This window comes from Candoia aspera, chromosome 9 (genome assembly GCF_035149785.1).
Source record: "Candoia aspera isolate rCanAsp1 chromosome 9, rCanAsp1.hap2, whole genome shotgun sequence".
NCBI lineage: Eukaryota > Metazoa > Chordata > Lepidosauria > Squamata > Boidae > Candoia > Candoia aspera.
This window is the reverse complement of record NC_086161.1, coordinates 354,290-371,959: the sequence shown is the minus strand read 5'-3', so window position 1 is coordinate 371,959 and position 17,670 is coordinate 354,290. Positions and strand designations below refer to the sequence as shown.

Sequence of the window (17,670 nt, the reverse complement as noted above, 5' to 3'; positions counted from 1 at the left end):
TGGAAACATACTAGCTTGAAATTCTATTCAAAAAGATCTTATCATAATTTCTTGTCAAACTGGAATAAGATATCAAGTGAGGCATAACAAGGGTCCCATATTTTTCATTGAATATGCAGATGGCAAAAAGTTGAACAGACTATTTAATACCCTAAAAGACAGAAATAAAATTCAAAATGATCTTGATAGCTTATAGAAATGGGCTCATAATAAAATTATGAAATGCAAAATTCTCTGCTTAGGAATCAAAATCAAATCCACAGGTGTAGGATGAGGAATACTTGGCTCAACAACAGTACTCATGAAAAAGATCTTAAAATAGTAGATTACAAACTGAGCATGAATGAATAGTGTGAAATGGTTGCCAAAATAGTAAATACAATCTTTAGGATGCAATAACAAAAGCATGGTTTTAGATCACAGGAATTAAGAGTTTTACTTTATACAATATTAATCAGTGCCCACATGGAATATTGTGGCCAGTTTTGGACATCACAATTTAAATCAAGAACTTTTTACCAGCCATCTTTGGTATTATTTATTAAGAAGACGTTTTTTTACTGTACCGTTTTTCTGTTTTACTTTATTGTATTTTAATTAATGTTTTATTCCTGTTTTATGTAACTCACTCAGAGTCGCTCTCTGAGTGAGATGGGCAGGAAATAAATTTGATATACAGTATATATAAATCAAAATAAAATAAACAGGATTCAGAGAAATTAGAATGTGCTCAGAGAAGAACAGCGAGGATGATCAGAAGACTACAGAGTCCTTTGAGAACTTACTGAAGGAATTGGGAACATTTAGCCTTGATCAAGGATACAAGAGCAAATATCTGATAATATGTCAAACAGATAAGAGAACAAGATCTCTACTGTCCCAGCAGACAGGAGGCATAATAAAGAAGCTATGAAAAAATCAGATTTTGACTAAACATTAGAAAGAAAACCTAGTTACACCAGTTAAACAGAGGCATTATGGTGGGCTTCTTGTCATTGGATCTAGAATCATAGGGTTGGAAGGGATCTTGGAGGTCTTCCAGTTCAATCCCCTGTCTAGAGCACAAATCCTTAGATCATCCCACACAAATGGCTGTCCCAATGTGGTTTGAAACCCTCCAGGGATGGAGCCCCCATGACTCCAGGAGGCAGGCTGGTCCTCTGCTTAATATTCTTCTTTATTTCAAGTTTGGATATCTGTAAAGCTTCCAGCTACTGGTTCTTGTCCCATCCCCAAGCACTGAGGAGGACACATCACCTTCTGCCTGGGACAGCCCTTCAGGTATTAGAAGACTTGTATCCTCTCTCCCCTTAGCCTTCTCTTCTTTAGGCTAAACAGACGAAGTTCCTTTGAGTGTAATTCACAGGATGATGTCATGAGTACTGATGGTGAACAGGAGGGGGGCCCTATTAAGGGGGAAAAACGCATGCATAGTTTAGAAGCTTTGAATCTCCCTTCGAAGAAACTCAGAGCAGGCCGGCCTTGATTTCTGGGATTTATCTGTGAGGGTTTTCCCACAGCCTTTTAGTTTAGCAGGATTTTCTTCTCAGTTTTCCATCCTTCCGAGGTCGGTAAAATGAGTACCCAGCTTGCTGGGGAAGGTGATGACTGGGGAAGGCAATGGCAAACCGCCCCGCTATAGTCTTCCAAGAAAACGTTGCAAAAGCAGCATCCCCCCAAAGGGTCAGACATGACTTGGTGCTTGCACAGGGGACCTTTCACTTCATCATCAGAGTAGAACAATAAACACTAGAGACACAAGCTACCGTCTCAGTGTGTTTCTTCACTCCAAGATAGGACAGATATAGCCTCCAAGCCCGTCACCATCTTTGTTGCTCTTCTCTGTACTCTTTCCAGTTCCTCAGCATCCTATTTGTACAGGTAGTCCTCAAGTTACAACCATTTGTTCAGCAATCATTCAAAGTTACAGTGGCACTGAACAAATGGTACCTACGCCCAGTCCCCAAAGTTATGACCGTTGCAGCATCCCCACGGTCATGTAATCAAAATTTGGGGGCTTGATAGGGGCACTTCAACTCCCCCCCCCAACTATTCTCCAACATCTCTGCCCTTCTGGCCCACTCCACTCTGTCCCCCCTCCCACTCCCAGCTGACCTTTGCTGTCTTCTTGCTCCTACCTGGCCTGGACCTTTGTGAGGCAGCTGCTGGCCGCACAAGGCATTCTTCCTGAGGTTGTGCATGGTGGTTTCCTCACGAGACCTCGGGAAGAAGGCCTTACATGGCCAGCAGCTGCCTCACAAAGGCCATGCCTCATCACCACCCATTAGCTGGGGCGGTGGAGCACAGGGCAGTGAGGGCAGCTGCGGCTTCGCACTGCGTGGCTGGGCTAGGGCTTCCTGGGCCGGCTGGGGCTTCACGCCATGCTGCAGGGCTGGGCTGGGCTGGCTGTGGCTTCATGCTGTGGCTCAGGGGCTTCTTCACAGTGTGGCAAGGCAGGGTGCAGTGTGGCCAAAATGGCGGGGGGGGGAACAGGTGGTTGGGGGGAGTTGAAGGGGAGGCAGAACTGGGGCTCGGGGCTGGGAGGGACCAAGTCAGCAATGGCTTGGATTGGGGTGGGTCCTCGGCTACCGACCGGTAGGATTTGGTTAACAGTGGCAATGGGGAGTGCCGGCATTGCTGTCGCTAAGCAATGTGGTCACATGACATCATGCTTTACAACCACATCACTTAGCTAACTCAGTTCAGGTACTCAAGGGCTACCTTTATTGTGGCAACCAGGCTGGACAGAGTAGCGTTGAGCAGTACTGTATGTTCCTGTGATCTTGACACTATTCCTCTATTTATGCAACTCAAACTGCAGTGGCTCTTTTGGCAGCTGCCACACACTGCAAACCCATCCTTACTCCACGGTCTACCAGAAAGCCCACATCCTCCTCGCAAGGGCTACTGCTGAGCCAGGTACTGTTGCCTTGAAATTCAGGCACAGAGTAGGTAACAGTAGCACCTAACTGGTACCAGTTCATCTGATTTTTCCGGCCTAAGCGCAGAACCCGACAACTTCACATTGCCTGAGGGCTCCGTTCTCACTTCTATCCAGAACCGAAGCCTGCCTGCGGAGGAGTTGGCAGTCCCCCGTCTAAGCCGCTTATACTGGGCCCAGGAGAGACCCTAGGTACCCCATCCGCGAAAGACCACGCCGTTCGTCGCCTGGTGGGGCTCCCCTTTCTCAAGGAGGCGGGCAGGGTCAACTTTACCGAAGCCCGAGTAGGGGCCCTGCACGAGGCAGAACGGTGTAACGGCTCCCTTCCAACGCGCGGTTCGCCCCCCACAAGAAGGCCGGCAAAATGGCTGCTCCTCTTTAGCTGCGTCAGCCGCCGGGCAGCCAGGCGGCGGCCAGAGCTCCGGCCTTGCCCCCCAGCCCGAGGGAGAGAATCGCTCGAAGGGAGGGCTGGGGATGGGAAGCGGAGCGCGGCAAGCAGCGACGGACGCTCCGCAGCTCCGCCGCGTCCACTGAAGCCGGGCCCGCTCGCAGCGGAGCGCCGCCACGGCGCCGGCTCGCCCCCTGTCCGCCCGCCCCCTCACCGGACAGCAGCTGCGGTCCCTTGGTCGAGACGGCCTTCACCAGCTTCTGCACGGCCCGCGCCATGGAAGAACCGCGGCGGTGTGCAGCCCTCGAGCGCCGGAAGGAGGCCCTGAAGGTCAGAGCCCGGTGCGCGCGAGGACCCGCGCGAGGCTGCCCTGGCCGCGCCTCCCTCCCTCGCTCCTCGGGTCCTTTCCGATCAGGCGTTCGCCGCGGCCGCTGCCGCCTCCGGTGAGCGCATGCGCATGTGTCTCGGGGGCGGCCGAACGTGCGAGAGGGCCCGGCGCCGGTGAGACGAAGGGGCGAGCCTCCCCTGACGTTGGAGCTCCCGGAGCCCGTCTCCGCGGGGCCGCTCCTGCCCGCGAGCCCGGAAGCGCGGCTGGGGGACAGCCTTGGCCGCCCCCTTTGTGGCCCGCGAACGACTCGGGTCTCTCAGCCGGGCAGAGGAAGCGCCACCCTCTCCAAGCAGAGCTGAGCTCCCCGGGTTTCCCGAAACCCATCTGCTACGCCCCCGTGAACGCTTCCTCCTCCCCCTCCCCGCTCCCCCAAATTCGGCTCCAGGGCCATCTTAGTTTAGGAAGGCCTGGGCAACGCCCGAAGCGCTCGCGAGCAAGAACGGGGTAAACTGCCGAGGTGAGACCTGGGTGGGGAGGATTCGTGTTGGGGCCGCAGCCCTTCTGCTTCCCTCAGCTCCGGTGCCGGGCAGGCGAGGGCTACAAATCATTCCTCCGGGCAAAAACCACGCGGATCTCCGAGGGGTTGTCGGGCCCGGCATTCTCGTGTCAGGCTGCCTTAACCTTAACCGTGGCTCCCTCAGCTCGCTTTCCTGGCTCTGCATAATAAACGGGTGATGACTGTAGCTCGCAGGTACAGCCGTTCTTTCAGGCCTCCCCCCCCTACCCCGTGGAAATTCTGGAAGTTCAACCTGAAGTCTGAAGGAAGCAGGGCCAGGATATCCTGAGTGCAGATTAATAGGCAATGCTGCCAAAAACAAGTGGATGTCCAACACTTTTTATTGATCTAAAGGGAGCAATCATCCTATGTACACAACACATACATTTGACATGCAGCAGGCACTGTATTAAAGCAGGCAGGAATACAGGGCACCTGCATGAGCATCTGTTCACAGTGTTTTCCCAGGCTGTAGTTCCTGGGAACAAGAGCCACAATAAAGGCTTATGAAAGCTGCCTGATAGGTCAAGCTGTAGGAGAGGAGAAATGTCATGGCCCACGTTCTCCCATGTCTTGTTCCACCCAACCATTCCTTACAGATGTTGGTTGCTCCTGTTTTGGCAGAGTAAGCCACAAATCACCATGCGACCACGATGGCTTTACACGCACACAAAAACCTCTGTCCCAGTTAAGCGCAGCTTTTCTTCTCCTCCTCAAACATAACGGGGAAAGTCAGGCCCAGTAACTGGTGCAGCAACAAAAGAGAAACCAACAAAGATTCCTATGAAAACAGTATAGCAGGCAAACCAAACTGTCGAGGGAGGAGGTTCCTGGAAGAGTCCTAAATACAAGAAACCAGAGGAAAGGGTGGAGGAGCCCAAGGAAGCTTAACCCTCATCATTATGGAGAAAGTGAGAAGGAGAGGCAGTCAGTCCTGGGTTGACTGAAGGAGCCAGCTGGGGGCCGCAGCACCCTGACCAAGTCACAGAGGCCCGCCCTCAAGCTCCTTTTGCTTCTTTCTGTCTGCCAGCCACTGTTGGATCCTCTCCTTTAGTTCGGTATTTGGCTTGATCTGGTCCATGGTGAGGGGACTGCGATTGAAAGGATCTGTCTGATCACTGTAGGAAGAGGGCAACAGTAAAATCAGGCTGTTAACCAGTAAGCAGAAGAAAATGCCACCAATTTCAATAGACACAGACATGTACATCCTCACAAATTTGAAAATGTTATATATATTGAAAATGTTACATATTTCCCACGCAACGAGGAAAAACTTGCAGTCTTTTAGCCATGCCCAAGGTTGCTTTTAATCTGACCACAGTTCTGGAGCCCTTATCAGCTGTTCTTACTGATCCCAACACACCTGTCTAACCTCCAGCTCTGTTTCTGTGTGGTTTCTGGTAGCGGTGGGAATCTGCTTATTACAGAAAACTACCTAAATCAGGCCTCGGGACAGCGGACTCAAGCAGTGGGGGGCTGAAAAAGTGGAACTGACCAGTGGATGCAGGGACAAATCTGGGAGTCAGCACTGTTAGCATCCTGCAAGGGGTGAGTGGCAGTGTGCCAATCCAATACAAGTTCACTCTTCCCTAGAAGGAAATTAAGCAGGCAGACATTCTACTTTATCCCGCCTCCTTTCTGTCTTTCCTTCTAAATACCTCAGGAGGTGCCTAGCAATTGTTGCCCTATCCACTGTGACCCGAGAGGAAGGCAGCAGCACAGGGTCCATCATTAAGGTACTCATAATGGGATCCAGAAATTCATCACAGGCATCAGCATATGTCTCCTCCTCCTGCTGCTGGCGATCTGCAAGAGACTGAAGAAACAAGCCAGGAATCAGCAGAGGGCCCCCTGCTGAATTAAATTCCTCTCTGACAAACCCAGGGCAACTCCCAGAATCTGCCACCCCTGGCTGCTGGCATTGCTAAAAATGCGCCCAAGCCATTTCCAAGGGCCGCCTCTGCCCTGGAAATTGAAGCAGAGCAGAGGTAGGAGCCCAAGCACAGCCCTTGCTCTGGTTCTTCAATTCCATGGAAACACAGCTAACGAGGACAGAGCTGTTTTCTTGAGCCTCCCTGAACCTTAAGAGATTGACTAGTTGCATTCATATCACATTGCAATAAATTCATTTCACAGCTACAGTGAGGAATGTGACTCCCGCTGCTTTATTTTTCACCACTTTTGAATACCCTGTGGCCATTATGAAAGCACTGAAGTTCAAAATTCTCCTCCCTGGAGATTAAAGCCAAATATAGCTCAGTAAGAACCCAGGATGCACTGAAGGTTTTCAGCATATAATACAGTGAGAGACGAGGAACCAATAGGCTGTCCTTAGAGAGAGAAATACTTTGTTGGGGAGGGGAGATAGAGAGGTTTCCCATCTCACCTTAACTTGCTCTGCCAGGTCGCTAAATGCTACAATCATGTTGCCAGGCTTGTTAATTTTCTTCAAGACTCGGACCGTCTGAGCAAAAAGAGTTGGGGAATATGATCGCCCATCCTTAGGCACTGTGGCACAAAAGTTCTCTTCATCACTGAAACAGAGAAGAGGCTAAGAGGATGCTGAGGCCCTCTGGCCCATGCAAGCAAACCTCTTCTCCATTTGGCGCACTCAGTCATCTCTGCTTGCCTATCCTAGTTCCTTTCTTGCACCTCCACAGCCTTATGTTAGGTGAGACCAAAACCCCTTTCAGTCTTGTCCTATTTGTGATACATTTGCAAGTGGATCATGATGGGAAACAGCTCCTGCCTATTTGCCCTGTAATTTTTCCTATTCAGAAGGCAACTCCTTTCTCTGATCTCTTTGTGGAGAGCATCTTTCTAGTCCCTGAGGTAGAATGTAACCAAATTTAAGTCTTATGGAGGACCTCACCCAAATTTGATCTGCCTGAACCAAAAACACAGGATAGTTCCACAGCTATGCCCCTCAGGGTTTACCTTCTGTGTTTTTATCTTTCACCAGCACTTAATTAGACCAAAAGGGAATCTGACAGCTCTCTCCCTTAGCAATACATAGAACATTTGTGCCTATACAACACGTTTGTCTAGTCTAGCTTAATGTGATTCAGCTGACTGTAGGGGCCCAGCCATTGCATTGGCACGTTGTGTGTACCGGCCATCAGGTTAGACCATGAAACGATTTGCTTGGGCCTAGCATGTTATATGAACACAGCTTTTGTTAATCTTGTTTAGCATGCTGCATGACCCAGCAAGAATGGCATTTGTATACCGAGAGACCAGCCTAGTCAGAGTTCCAGAGCTTCCTGGGCAGAATGTGTGAGCACAAAGCCTGCCCCCAGCACAAATTCTTGACACGGGACAGGAAGCCCACACCTCCATCCTGCTGACTGCAGCCAAGATTCAGAGCATCCCCTTGGACTGGCACACACAAGACCACAGCAGTAGGCCCCATCAATGGCACTCTGCACACCAAGCCCTATTGCCCTCGCATTTGCAGTCAGGCCTGGTGGAGATGACGACTACATGGAAAAACAGTAAAAGGCTTCAAGCCCTAGCTGGCCATTTTGTCCCTGTTCTTGCACCACTTTCAGGTCTATGGGACCAGAGAGCCCCAGGGGCCCTCTCCTTCGCTCCATTAGAGTAAGACCATGATGTGGGGGGGGGGTCTCCTTCCTCACTGGCAGTATTTGGGGGACTGGAATGAGTTACTGGCCGTTCATATACAATGAGATCTTCTCCAATGGTTGTCCATCGGCTTTGAGGAGTTCAATCCTTACTCTGAAAGGGTCATCTCAGAGGGACTTTTGGTGGGTTTCTGGCTGCTCTTCCACAGGAAGCATTTCAGCATCCACTAAGCCTCTAGAAGGGTAAAGCCAAGCCCTCTAATGCTTCTCCAATGGATCTTTCCTTTCCAACATGCAACTTACCCCAGGTTTAGGTAAATCGTACAGATGTCAGAAACCAGCTGTTGGGGCTTGAAGTCAAATTCACTGAAGTCCTTGACCTTCAAGGCCCCCATTTTTGGGCCTACCAGGTGTTGGAGGAAGTAGTTGAGCATGGAGATAATGCGTTCCGCCAGAAAAGGGTGCACAAAGAGAGACTTGATCTCTGCAATGAAAATGAGGCTTCATCAGCAGTCCTGCTCCCTGCGGCGTCCCCTGCCAGGAAGAACACACGGCCTTTACCTGAGGTCAGGAAGGCTAGGGTCCCGATGGTCTCATTGGACATGATGTTGTGGAAGCGAGCCAACTGTCCAAACATTTGCAGGCTGGCTTCCTTCTCATGCCGCACTTCTACAGACAGGCTGTCCCACTCACCCCGGTCCTTCTCTATTTGCTGGATCTTGATCTTACTCAAGTACTGCGGAGAAATTTGAAATGGGCATCAGCAAGGAGAGGGGATCTGTGCCTGGATGCCCCAATCATGCTAAAAGGTCATGCAGCCATCTTCAGAAGTTCCTTTCTCCCTGGAGAGTTTCTGATTTATTCGGGAACAAATGGTTTTGTATACAAGGCTCCCTCCTTTGTTTTCCCCCAGGACAGCAGTCCTGTGAGGAAGGTTTGACTGAGACAGAGCAACTGGCCCCAACTCACCCGGTGAGCTTCTGGGCCTGAGGGCAGACTACAGCCTGGGTCTCCCCAACATCTTAGCCACTGCATTAAAACACCCCACACAACACACAGAAATGGGGGAACTGGAACTGAATCAATCAGAACCGGCTTCTGGAATGAACTGTGGGTGGAGAAAGTTCAGTGAGTGGGAAACGGAGGTGTCCATTCCTGTAGATTTGGAGTAGAGAGAATGGACTGCACAAGTGTGGACAACTGGAGCTACAGAAGCCAAGTCCAAAGAATCTCCAGACCTAAGCCTCTCTGAAAAACTTTCTCATGGTAGTAGCGACTAAAGCCTTCCGTCTGTCTCCTCAGCTAGTATAGGGTGAGTAATTCCCCAAGGCAGAATATGCTTCTTGAAACTGCCACAGTTTCTCCCCATCTCAACAGGCTCCATACTGCACTGAGGGTGCCAAAATTGGCAACCCTTTGAAGAATCATTCTTACAAAAAAGAAGTCTTATAGAACTTGGGGTCATAGTATTCACCCGCTTTGCTATCTCCACCCATCGAATAATGCTTTACCTGTATTGCTTCATCCAACAAGAAAATGGCATCGTTCATAAGCAGGTTAAGAAAGCGCAAGAAGAGAGGGGGGGCCATTGCTTCAAGGTTCTTGGAGGCATAATCAGCCAGTGCCTGTACAGTGCAAAGAGACGGAGAGTGGGGAGGCTGTTTTCTTCCAGAGCACTATCATGGTTCTAGCCCCTATGATTTGCATCTGTCAGATCCTTACCTTTATGCTTGCCCGGTAAGAATCAGTGCCCCACATATACCGGAGGATAGGGTACATGGGTCTACGATAATTAAACTTCTGCTCAAATTGATGGGGATCTCCTACACAGGAGAAGGACCATAATGAATGCAGAATCTGGAGGTACTGGAGGACTGATAAAGACCTTATTCTCTGCAACTCCTCCTCCTGTATAAACTGCATGTCCCAAACACACACAGGACCGACAGTCAAGGATCAGCTCTTTCCACCCTTCGCAGGAGACAGGTTAGCAGCAGTCCAAGGTCCCAAAAGGCAGCAGGGGAAGAGGTGCCTTAGTCCAGAGTGGAACAAAAATCTCAAGAGACTTGGAAGAAAAGGCAAGCCCTTTTCATTCCATTCTGCCAGCATCAGCACCATTACCAAAAATACCAAATCTGATTTCAGATCCAGCAAAGTGGATTCAGCAGGATACACCGCACCTTTCAAGGGGCTGCACTATGTGGCAGGAATTGAGGGAGTGAGGACCCCCCAGCCCTCCTCCCCCTTACCTGTAAATTCAATGTCCACAAAAACCTTAATTAGTGCCTCAGCAAGGTAAGCAGCATGCTGGTAAGAGCAGAAGACTCTCTTGCGATGAAAGACACTTGTGACCAGGGAGATCTGTGCCTGATCCAGGTGGGGCATCACAGCCTCCAATACTTCAGCCAGCTTGGCTCTCAAATGCGGGTTCTTCATTCTGCCAGGAGGAATGGGCTGAATCCTCTGCAGACTACAGTAATCCACAAACACCATCAAGACCACTGCCCCACCTCTCCCTGAATTCTCCTGCCGGCAGCTTCGCAGTGGTGGAGGGGCTCATGTAGCCTCCCAACAGACAAGTGTTAGGTTGCTCGCAATGGCATGTTTTGTAATCACAGGACAACAGCTGCTTCCCACCCCACCTCAACAATTCTATGATTGTTATTACACCACTCCATCCTCACATGCCATGGGCCAGTTTCTCCAAGCAGCTGAACAGAATCAGAACCATGCCAACCAAGTTTATCTACCTTAAAACTCAAGAAAATGCTTGAATCTAAAAATAGCTGTTTATTGGGGTCACAATCTTCCTTCCCGTCTAAGGCTATCCATCTCCTCTGGCAAACAGGCTGCTTGACTATAGAGGTAGGTCTGTATTTACTCCCCTCCAGCCTTCGAAGGAGGCTTTTACCTGTCCACGTCCCCTGTGAAGACAGTCACAAAATGAAGCACATGCTCCAGGGAGTCAGCTGAAGGCTCTAGGAGGTCATCGGCAAAGCGGCGCAGGAAAATGAAGAAATCACCTAAGTTGTCAGCAAAGAATTCTGCAAATACAAAGCTCCAACTGAACTCTTGCTAAGAATATTCAGCTACAAGCCCCACTTGCTCCTTCCCTGCAACTACAATCATTGAGGGGCGAGAGCAGCAATCACTTGCTGGGGTCACAAAGATGAGCTCATGCGTTACAAATCTCCTTTGTAGTCAGAGAATGTTTGCAGTGCTAACAGCACAGAGGAAACCAAGCCAAAGATATTTCAAGACCAATGCTCTTTGCTAAAATTCCCAAGAGGATAAATATTTCCAGCAATACAGAATGCATGGGAAACAGACATATGCCTGTGCAAGTGTACACGTTTAGCAGGGGAGGTGCTGTTTGTGGATGTACACTTTTACAAATCTATTCCATTCCACCACAAGGATGGTGTTACAAATCAGCCAGGCATGAGCCAACACCAAAAGGCTATAAGATCCTGTCAAGTACCTTGGGCACTGCAAAGTATCATGCTTCATCCTGGCACCTGCCCAAGCCTACTTGAGTCCAGTGACAATGTGAGGCTGTATTTTATTGTTTTCGAAGGAGCCGCACTTCACAGCAATCAGAAAAATGCTGGGGAAGCCCCGGGGATGAGCAAGAGCTCATGGCTTCATAATCCATTATGCAGACAACTCCCCCCCCGCCCCGGAAGGGTTTCTAGAGAGTAAATATCTTGCCAGGCATAGGAATGCCAGTCACCTGGGACATAGGCCAGTGGACTCTTCTTCACTTCTGGCAGAGGGAAGGTCAAGTCCATCAGCTCAGTCCCTTGGTTTCCAATGGCCAGCTGGACCAGGAGAACAGCCATGGACACCTGCAGATGGAGGCAGTTCTGCAACATCTGAGGCTCTGTCATAGCTGTTTTAGTGGAAAGGTAGATGGTCATGAGACGCTCAAACTGCTCCCGGAGATTGTCAGCTGAGGCGCTGGAGCTCTGCTGAGCTTCTCGCCATGCCACCTGCAGTCGATGAAGGCTTTGATTGAGTTTGATCATCTGGTCATGCAACCTATACAATCATCAGAAATAGATATAAAAATTAGAAGTGCCAATACTACCATAATAAGCACAAGATGGCCACTACAAATAGTTGGACGACTATGATGGAAGGGGGAAAACGAGGGAGGCCAGTGATGAAAGTTGAAGCCAGTTGGGCAAGGGCTGGCATGCAAGGATTTTTTGCATTATGTTCTCTGGAGGGCTGCTTTGACTTGAGGGACCCAAAGCAAGAGAAGAAAGTTTGAAGAAATTCTAATTCACTTTGATTCCATCCACTCGGACCCTCCAGCAGACCAATAAAACATACTTCCCTGCCTGCAGACACCAACTGGCTTACATAAGCATGGCTTGTTTGGGTGCTATTACATCAGGAGAAGCCCCAGTGTCCTCCTAATAACAAACCTAAGAAGGGAGCTTACTCTGGAACTTATTAAGATTTTGAGCTACATTCTGCCAAAGCCTCAAAGTTACCAGCTGTTGTGGAAAATATTTCCAAAGCCTTCACTATTCCCACCCACAACCGAGTCCCTTGTGTACCTGTGGAATCCTAAGTGGAGGGTATACTGCGTCAATACCAAGTTCTCTGTCACCAGGTTATAGTTGGCAGCAAACTGTGGTTCCTGCTCACTTACAGCTGGGATCAAGCAGGTTTCTCTTTCCAAACCTTAAAGGAAATAAAGAGAAATGCTTCTTTAGCAGCTGTTGCCATCAACATTTATCAGAGAAAGCTGGGGCAAAAGGAAGCTATTTCTCATATCATCTCTTCTGCTCTTGGCCAGCAAACTCCTCTCTTGCCTGCTACTGGGAGGGTGGGGAAGGGTGACTCACCTTTCATGTGCACATTCTTAAGCCTCTGCTCTTCCTCATTCAGTTCCTTCATAGCACAGTAAGTAGGGTCAAATGTCAGAAGCCTGTGGGATCGGGGCTTACAGAAGGGCTGACAGAGCCTGAGGAGAGCAGCTCCCAAGTTCAGGAAGAAGGCATCTGAGGCATACATCTGGAAGAAGATCTCTGGCATCTGGTTGGCCCAAATTTTGGTGCGCCCAGCATTAGCGTGAAGACAGTTTCCAAGCCAGGCCAGGATCTTATGTTTTGTTTGTGGGGAGAGCTGCAGCAGGTTCTTCAGCATTTGATGAATCTTCTCATGGAATTCAGCCATAAACTGTTGTTAAGAGAGCAGGTCTTAACATCAGTATCCACACACAGACCCACTGAACCTGGGATTGTCTAAGACATGTACTCTTCCACCGAGCCATTCCTCTGCTCCCTTCCCAAATTCTGGTATTTTCATCTGTTACTGCACTTTCTGGATCTTAATTGTCTCCCCCACACCCCAGATGATTGCCATAGAAGGCAGTCAATGTCATATTCAAAGGTGTTGAAAACCAAGGATTACAGAATATCCAGGGACCTGCCTGATCATACTTGGATAGTAAGCATAAGACGACATTGCATAAGGAAGAGCAGTTGTCATCAGCACTGTTTTTCTGCCTCTCAATACTGTTTATTTTTGACACACAAGCAGAACGGAACAGGAATATGCACCTGGTGGATGTTGGATTCTTGCACCTTGATCTCTTGAGGACTGGATCGGGAGGGGTTCAGAAAGTAGCTATGGCTTTCCACCACACCAGGTGTCTTCAGAAGACATGAGATGTTCAAAATGGCTCCTAGCAGTGTCTTCTGGTAGAGCTGTCCATTGGCTGGATCCTTTGGCTGGATGTACTTCACAAAAACCTGAACAAACAGAAGTAGAGAACACGAATATCAGTCATATCAGAATTTCACCCCCCCATCCCCACCCCCCGAATACTGAGGCAGAGAAAAGTGACTGGCCTTTCTCCCAGGTGAAAGGGTAAAGGCAGCAGGGGATTCTAGCCATCTGAGGGTGGGTGGGACAACCAAGGACTCACTCTGGCAATATTCTTTTGCTTGGTGAAATACAGGAGCATATCCAGATAAGAGTACAACAGGATCTGGCAAAGGTGCAGCTCCCTGATTCGTCCTAAGAGGATGTCGAAGACAGGGACCATGACCTCCTCAAAAGTCCTCACTTCCTCATCCATAGTAAGGCCCTCGATAACCTCCTCCAGGAACTCTGTTACATCTTCAAAGTCTACAGGGGAGAGAGAATGAGAATTTTAAAAGGGTATATTTGGAGAGCTGCCATGAGCTGGATCCCATTAGCTTATCCTGGGGCATCAGCCTTTGCCAACTCACGAGCTCCTCTTAATGACTCCAGCATCAAGTCCACTAACTGTTCATAGACATTCTGATTTACGTAGATCTCTGGTGTTAGGAAGAGTGTGTGGGTGTTGGACACGGTCAGGTTTCTGCAACGCACTGCAAAAGGCAATAGGTTCTCTGGCACTTTGGTGATCTAGAAGAACAGAGGAGAATAGCTGATCTCTAGCCCATTCTGTTCAGGCCAGTAAGCTGCTTGGGCATGATATCGGGCCTTGACCCACCTCCTCCTTTGCCCTCTGGAAGCAGGCAAAGAGGTAACGTAGGATGTGCTTCTCTCCTGCATCTCTCTCTGCTGAGAGATTCTGTATGCCAGTTGAAGTCATGTGGATCAAGTGATTTCCTGGTTCTGGGAGCAACAGTCGGGTAAAAAGAGCCTGGGGAAACACCAATTCAGAATATAAATGCTCCCTCCCAGCATCTGGAGAAAGAGCCTAGATCTCATTCACATCCATTTGCTTATACAGTGATACCATGCAGAAGCAGCCAGGTCTTTCGCACACTTCTCCAAATCAGCCTGATTATCACAGATAAGAAGCAGACAGTCATAGGACCCAACTGTTCCATGTAGGATGACATTGCCTGATTCGAGGAAAAGGAAACCAAGCAAATGTCATAATGAGTGGGCAGCAAAAGGCCTCTAGGCACAAAGTATGCTGGCTTGGGGAAGCATCTTCTCCTGGCCACAGGCACAGGGAACCATTGGCCTGAAGACCAAAACTAGCCTCTCCACCAAGCCTCCAGTCCAGTGAAAACTCCCATCAGATGCTTGCATGCAGAGACCTGTTCCACATTTTCCATGTCCAGCCAGTCCTGATCCTCAAGGTCTGCAGCCATTTCCTCCAGGTAGACACACCGTGCAGGAATGCCATTTCCACTCTTCAGGTTGGGGTCGCCTATAGGAGGGGAAATCACCAAAGCAGCAGCAGCAGCAGTGGAATCCCAAAGGCATTCTGTGTTCAAAACCATTCCTCCCTCCCCATCAACCACTTCAACTCATAAGTATCTTGGCTTGGCAGATGTTAAAACACAGCCTTCCTCAAGATGGTGCTCTCACGTGTGTTGAACTACAGCTCCCAGACTTCCCAACACATAATAGAGGGCACCAGACTGAGGATGACATGGTTCTATAGCCTAAAGGGAAGCAGCCTCTAGGGCCAATGGAATGGCACAGCAAAGCACAACTCTGAAAAGGCAGTGACAAGAATCCTTCCAAGCCATACCCTACAGCATAATGGTCAATTGGAACAGAAGAAAGAAGCAACATGGTTGCAGGAAATACCACCCAGTCAGGGTATGCAATCTTCAACACTACTATCAGATCGGGGTGAAGTTTGTCACACTTGCAATATGGTGACCATCCCATAAAGATGCAGAAATCCACAGTAAATCTGGCCTTGCATCCAGTGGAATCTCTCTTTAGCTGCTTGCACAATGGAGACCAATACTTCCATCCTACATGCACAGTTGTTTTCACCAGGAGATTCATACAACTCTTTTGCAAATAGATTTTGTTGCCTTTGATAAGCCAGCAGATGCTGTGTGAGATCTGTTGGTATTTTTTTTGCTCGGACCAAGCCACTAGGTTACCATGGTAATTGAGTACTTCCTTAAGTATTGGAAGGGTGAAGAGGTCAAACTTAATTGTCCTCAGTTTGGGTGTTAAAAGCTGCATTGCCTGGGGGAGGAACCTGCCTGGACTTGCTTTAGTTTTGCTTTTGTAGCTTTCCAGCCTAGTTCTCTCTGAGCACATGTGAATGCACAGCTTGAAAATATGTTTTTGTGCTTTCTGTAAATAAATTTATTTTTTATAGAAATGCCTGTTGTGTGATTTTTCTGATCTCTCAGGCCAAATGCTTTCCAGCACACTCTGACAAGATCAACAACTGTCCTCCTCCAGGAGAAGAGCCTGAACTTGCATTCATGGGTCAAAAACCGGGCCACACTGGGTCTGCCGCCTGGTGGCTCCCCTCCACCTTAACGCAACCCAGCCTGGATTCTGGCAATTTATGCCTCCAAACTCACTGTTATCCAATGTAATCAGGAAGATTCTCTGGATCATGTGGTTGATATTGAGCTGCTCGCAGAGCTCCTGCTGGGAGCGAAAGGAACGACTGATCTCAGCCACAGAGTAGTCGCAGTCATCCAGACTCTCAGACACGCTGTTGTCAGAATCATCTTGGCTGGCAGAGGCTTCCTCTACTAGAGAAGCACAGATGGTCAATAAGCAGCCTACCTTGGCCCCAACTGGCCCACCCGCCAACTGAGCAGTCTCTCTAAGGCCTGTGCCTCCCATCAGGGCTACACAGCACCAGAAGCCTAGTAAGGGCACTTTTTTTACGCTGCCAACTCTGCAAGTAAACAAATTATAAATCATAAAAACATGGTTCTTTCCCATGAAAAAAGGTGCAAAGCCTGCCTGCCAATAACACATACATGAGCTTTGTTCTCCTGGGAATTCCAGAACAATTCTCATGACTTCTGGAAAGCAAGAGTCGAAGAGGCCACCTAAACGGCTGTCCCAACACTCTGCTCTTTCATTGATTTGCCATTTGAGAAGCTGGAATTAAGCTAGTAAACACTTAACACTCAGGATTTTAATACCTGCCAGGTTGTGCTATTCTAATTCACGTTATTAGCATTAATCCAACGAGTGAGTTGACTAAGATCTTGCATTTCGTTTTCAATTCTGAGCTGACCATCCACCTTGTCCTAAACTTGGGCTAAAATTTCAAGTAAATTGTCTAACTGCAGGTAGATTGATGGAAGTTGAGCTACCAGTGACTGAACAGGAACGGGGTTGTGGATAAACAACAAAGAAACAAAGTGGCTATTATGGCAACACAGTTATACAAATATCGAATGCAACTCCACTTGCAGATGCAAAAAGAAAGCAAACGAAAGGGTGAAGCAAAACACGATGTGCAAACTACTTCTTTGCGCCTATAGAGCTTGTGGCATTTGTTTCAAGAGACGCGGTGAGGGGGACAGATTCGGGCGGTTTAAAGGGGGCCTAAATTAGTCCCCCGCACCCTACCCTGACCGTTCGGACCCGCCGCCCACCCACTCCTGGGGACGGGGCTCTCCAGCCCGACTGCCTGGCCAGCCGCCCGGCCTCCTCACTCACCCGCGGGTTGCACCAGCTGCTGCGGCGTCGGCGGCTGCTGCTTCTGGATCTCGGCGAACTGCCGGGCGTCGGCGACGGAGCTGAAGAGGGCGGCGAAGGGGTTCCGGGAGATGCTGTTATTGTTCTCGTGGTCGGTCATTTCCCGGCCGGACGAGCTCCATGGAAGGCCTCGCGCGACCCAGCGACCAGCGAAGGGCCCGGACTCCCGGGCGCCCTCGAGCAGAACCGCGGGAGGAGGAGGAGGGAGAGGCCGAGGCTCCGGCACTCCACCACCAGTCGCACCGCCTTACAGCGATGAGCTTGGCAACGCGTGACGCCAGCAGGTCGCGCCGGAGCTCACGAGAGGGCGCCGGAAGCGCCATAGAGCCGTGCTGCGGCTAGAGGGAGCTCGCTGGAGGCCCGGCGCTTGCGTTATCCTTTCCCCACGGAGGCGGCTTGGTCTTCCAGCGCCCTGAGTGCCAGGCAGCAGCG

At 49.5% G+C, this 17,670-nt stretch overlaps 2 protein-coding genes across 5 annotated transcripts in view; both read right to left on the bottom strand.

The window, feature by feature from the left end:
- The window catches only part of ATP5MG (ATP synthase membrane subunit g), a 55,019-nt gene that overhangs the window by 1,838 nt on the left and 35,511 nt on the right, over positions 1-17,670 (bottom strand). The window contains exon 2 of one of the 2 annotated variants that reach the window (XM_063311032.1): positions 3,544-3,599. In XM_063311032.1, coding sequence (XP_063167102.1) covers positions 3,544-3,599 — 56 coding nt within the window. Of the gene's footprint in view, positions 1-3,543; positions 3,691-17,670 lie in introns of those variants that run through there. The other variant, XM_063311031.1, reaches the window with a different exon arrangement.
- UBE4A (ubiquitination factor E4A) lies at positions 4,537-17,444 on the bottom strand. Of its 3 annotated transcripts, none has more exons than XM_063311026.1 (19): positions 17,200-17,444; positions 16,098-16,274; positions 14,856-14,968; positions 14,297-14,449; positions 14,049-14,208; positions 13,742-13,944; positions 13,374-13,565; positions 12,657-12,990; positions 12,366-12,492; positions 11,531-11,838; positions 10,709-10,841; positions 10,047-10,234; positions 9,520-9,620; positions 9,309-9,422; positions 8,359-8,533; positions 8,101-8,281; positions 6,600-6,747; positions 5,872-6,029; positions 4,537-5,331 (listed from the first exon to the last, which is right to left on the bottom strand). In XM_063311026.1, exons 1-19 carry the CDS (start codon positions 17,336-17,338, stop codon positions 5,196-5,198), a joined length of 3,240 nt encoding a protein of 1,079 aa, XP_063167096.1. In that variant the 5' UTR covers positions 17,339-17,444; the 3' UTR covers positions 4,537-5,195. The 3 variants fall into 3 exon arrangements, with proteins under 3 accessions (XP_063167096.1, XP_063167097.1, XP_063167098.1); XM_063311027.1 differs by having other exon boundaries at positions 16,098-16,271; XM_063311028.1 differs by lacking the exons at positions 14,856-14,968; positions 17,200-17,444 and having other exon boundaries at positions 16,098-16,213.

What these genes read in the sequence shown, in the direction of transcription:
- UBE4A (XM_063311026.1), bottom strand. Translation starts at nt 17,338, where the DNA reads ATGACCGACCACGAGAACAATAACAGCATCTCCCGGAACCCCTTCGCC. An exon ending in TGTGGACATTGAATTTACAG is followed by an intron (nt 9,621 to 10,046) that starts GTAAGGGGGAGG and finishes TCTCCTGTGTAG; the next exon opens with GAGATCCCCATCAATTTGAG. An exon ending in ACGATTTACCTAAACCTGGG is followed by an intron (nt 6,748 to 8,100) that starts GTAAGTTGCATG and finishes TCTCTGTTTCAG; the next exon opens with TGATGAAGAGAACTTTTGTG.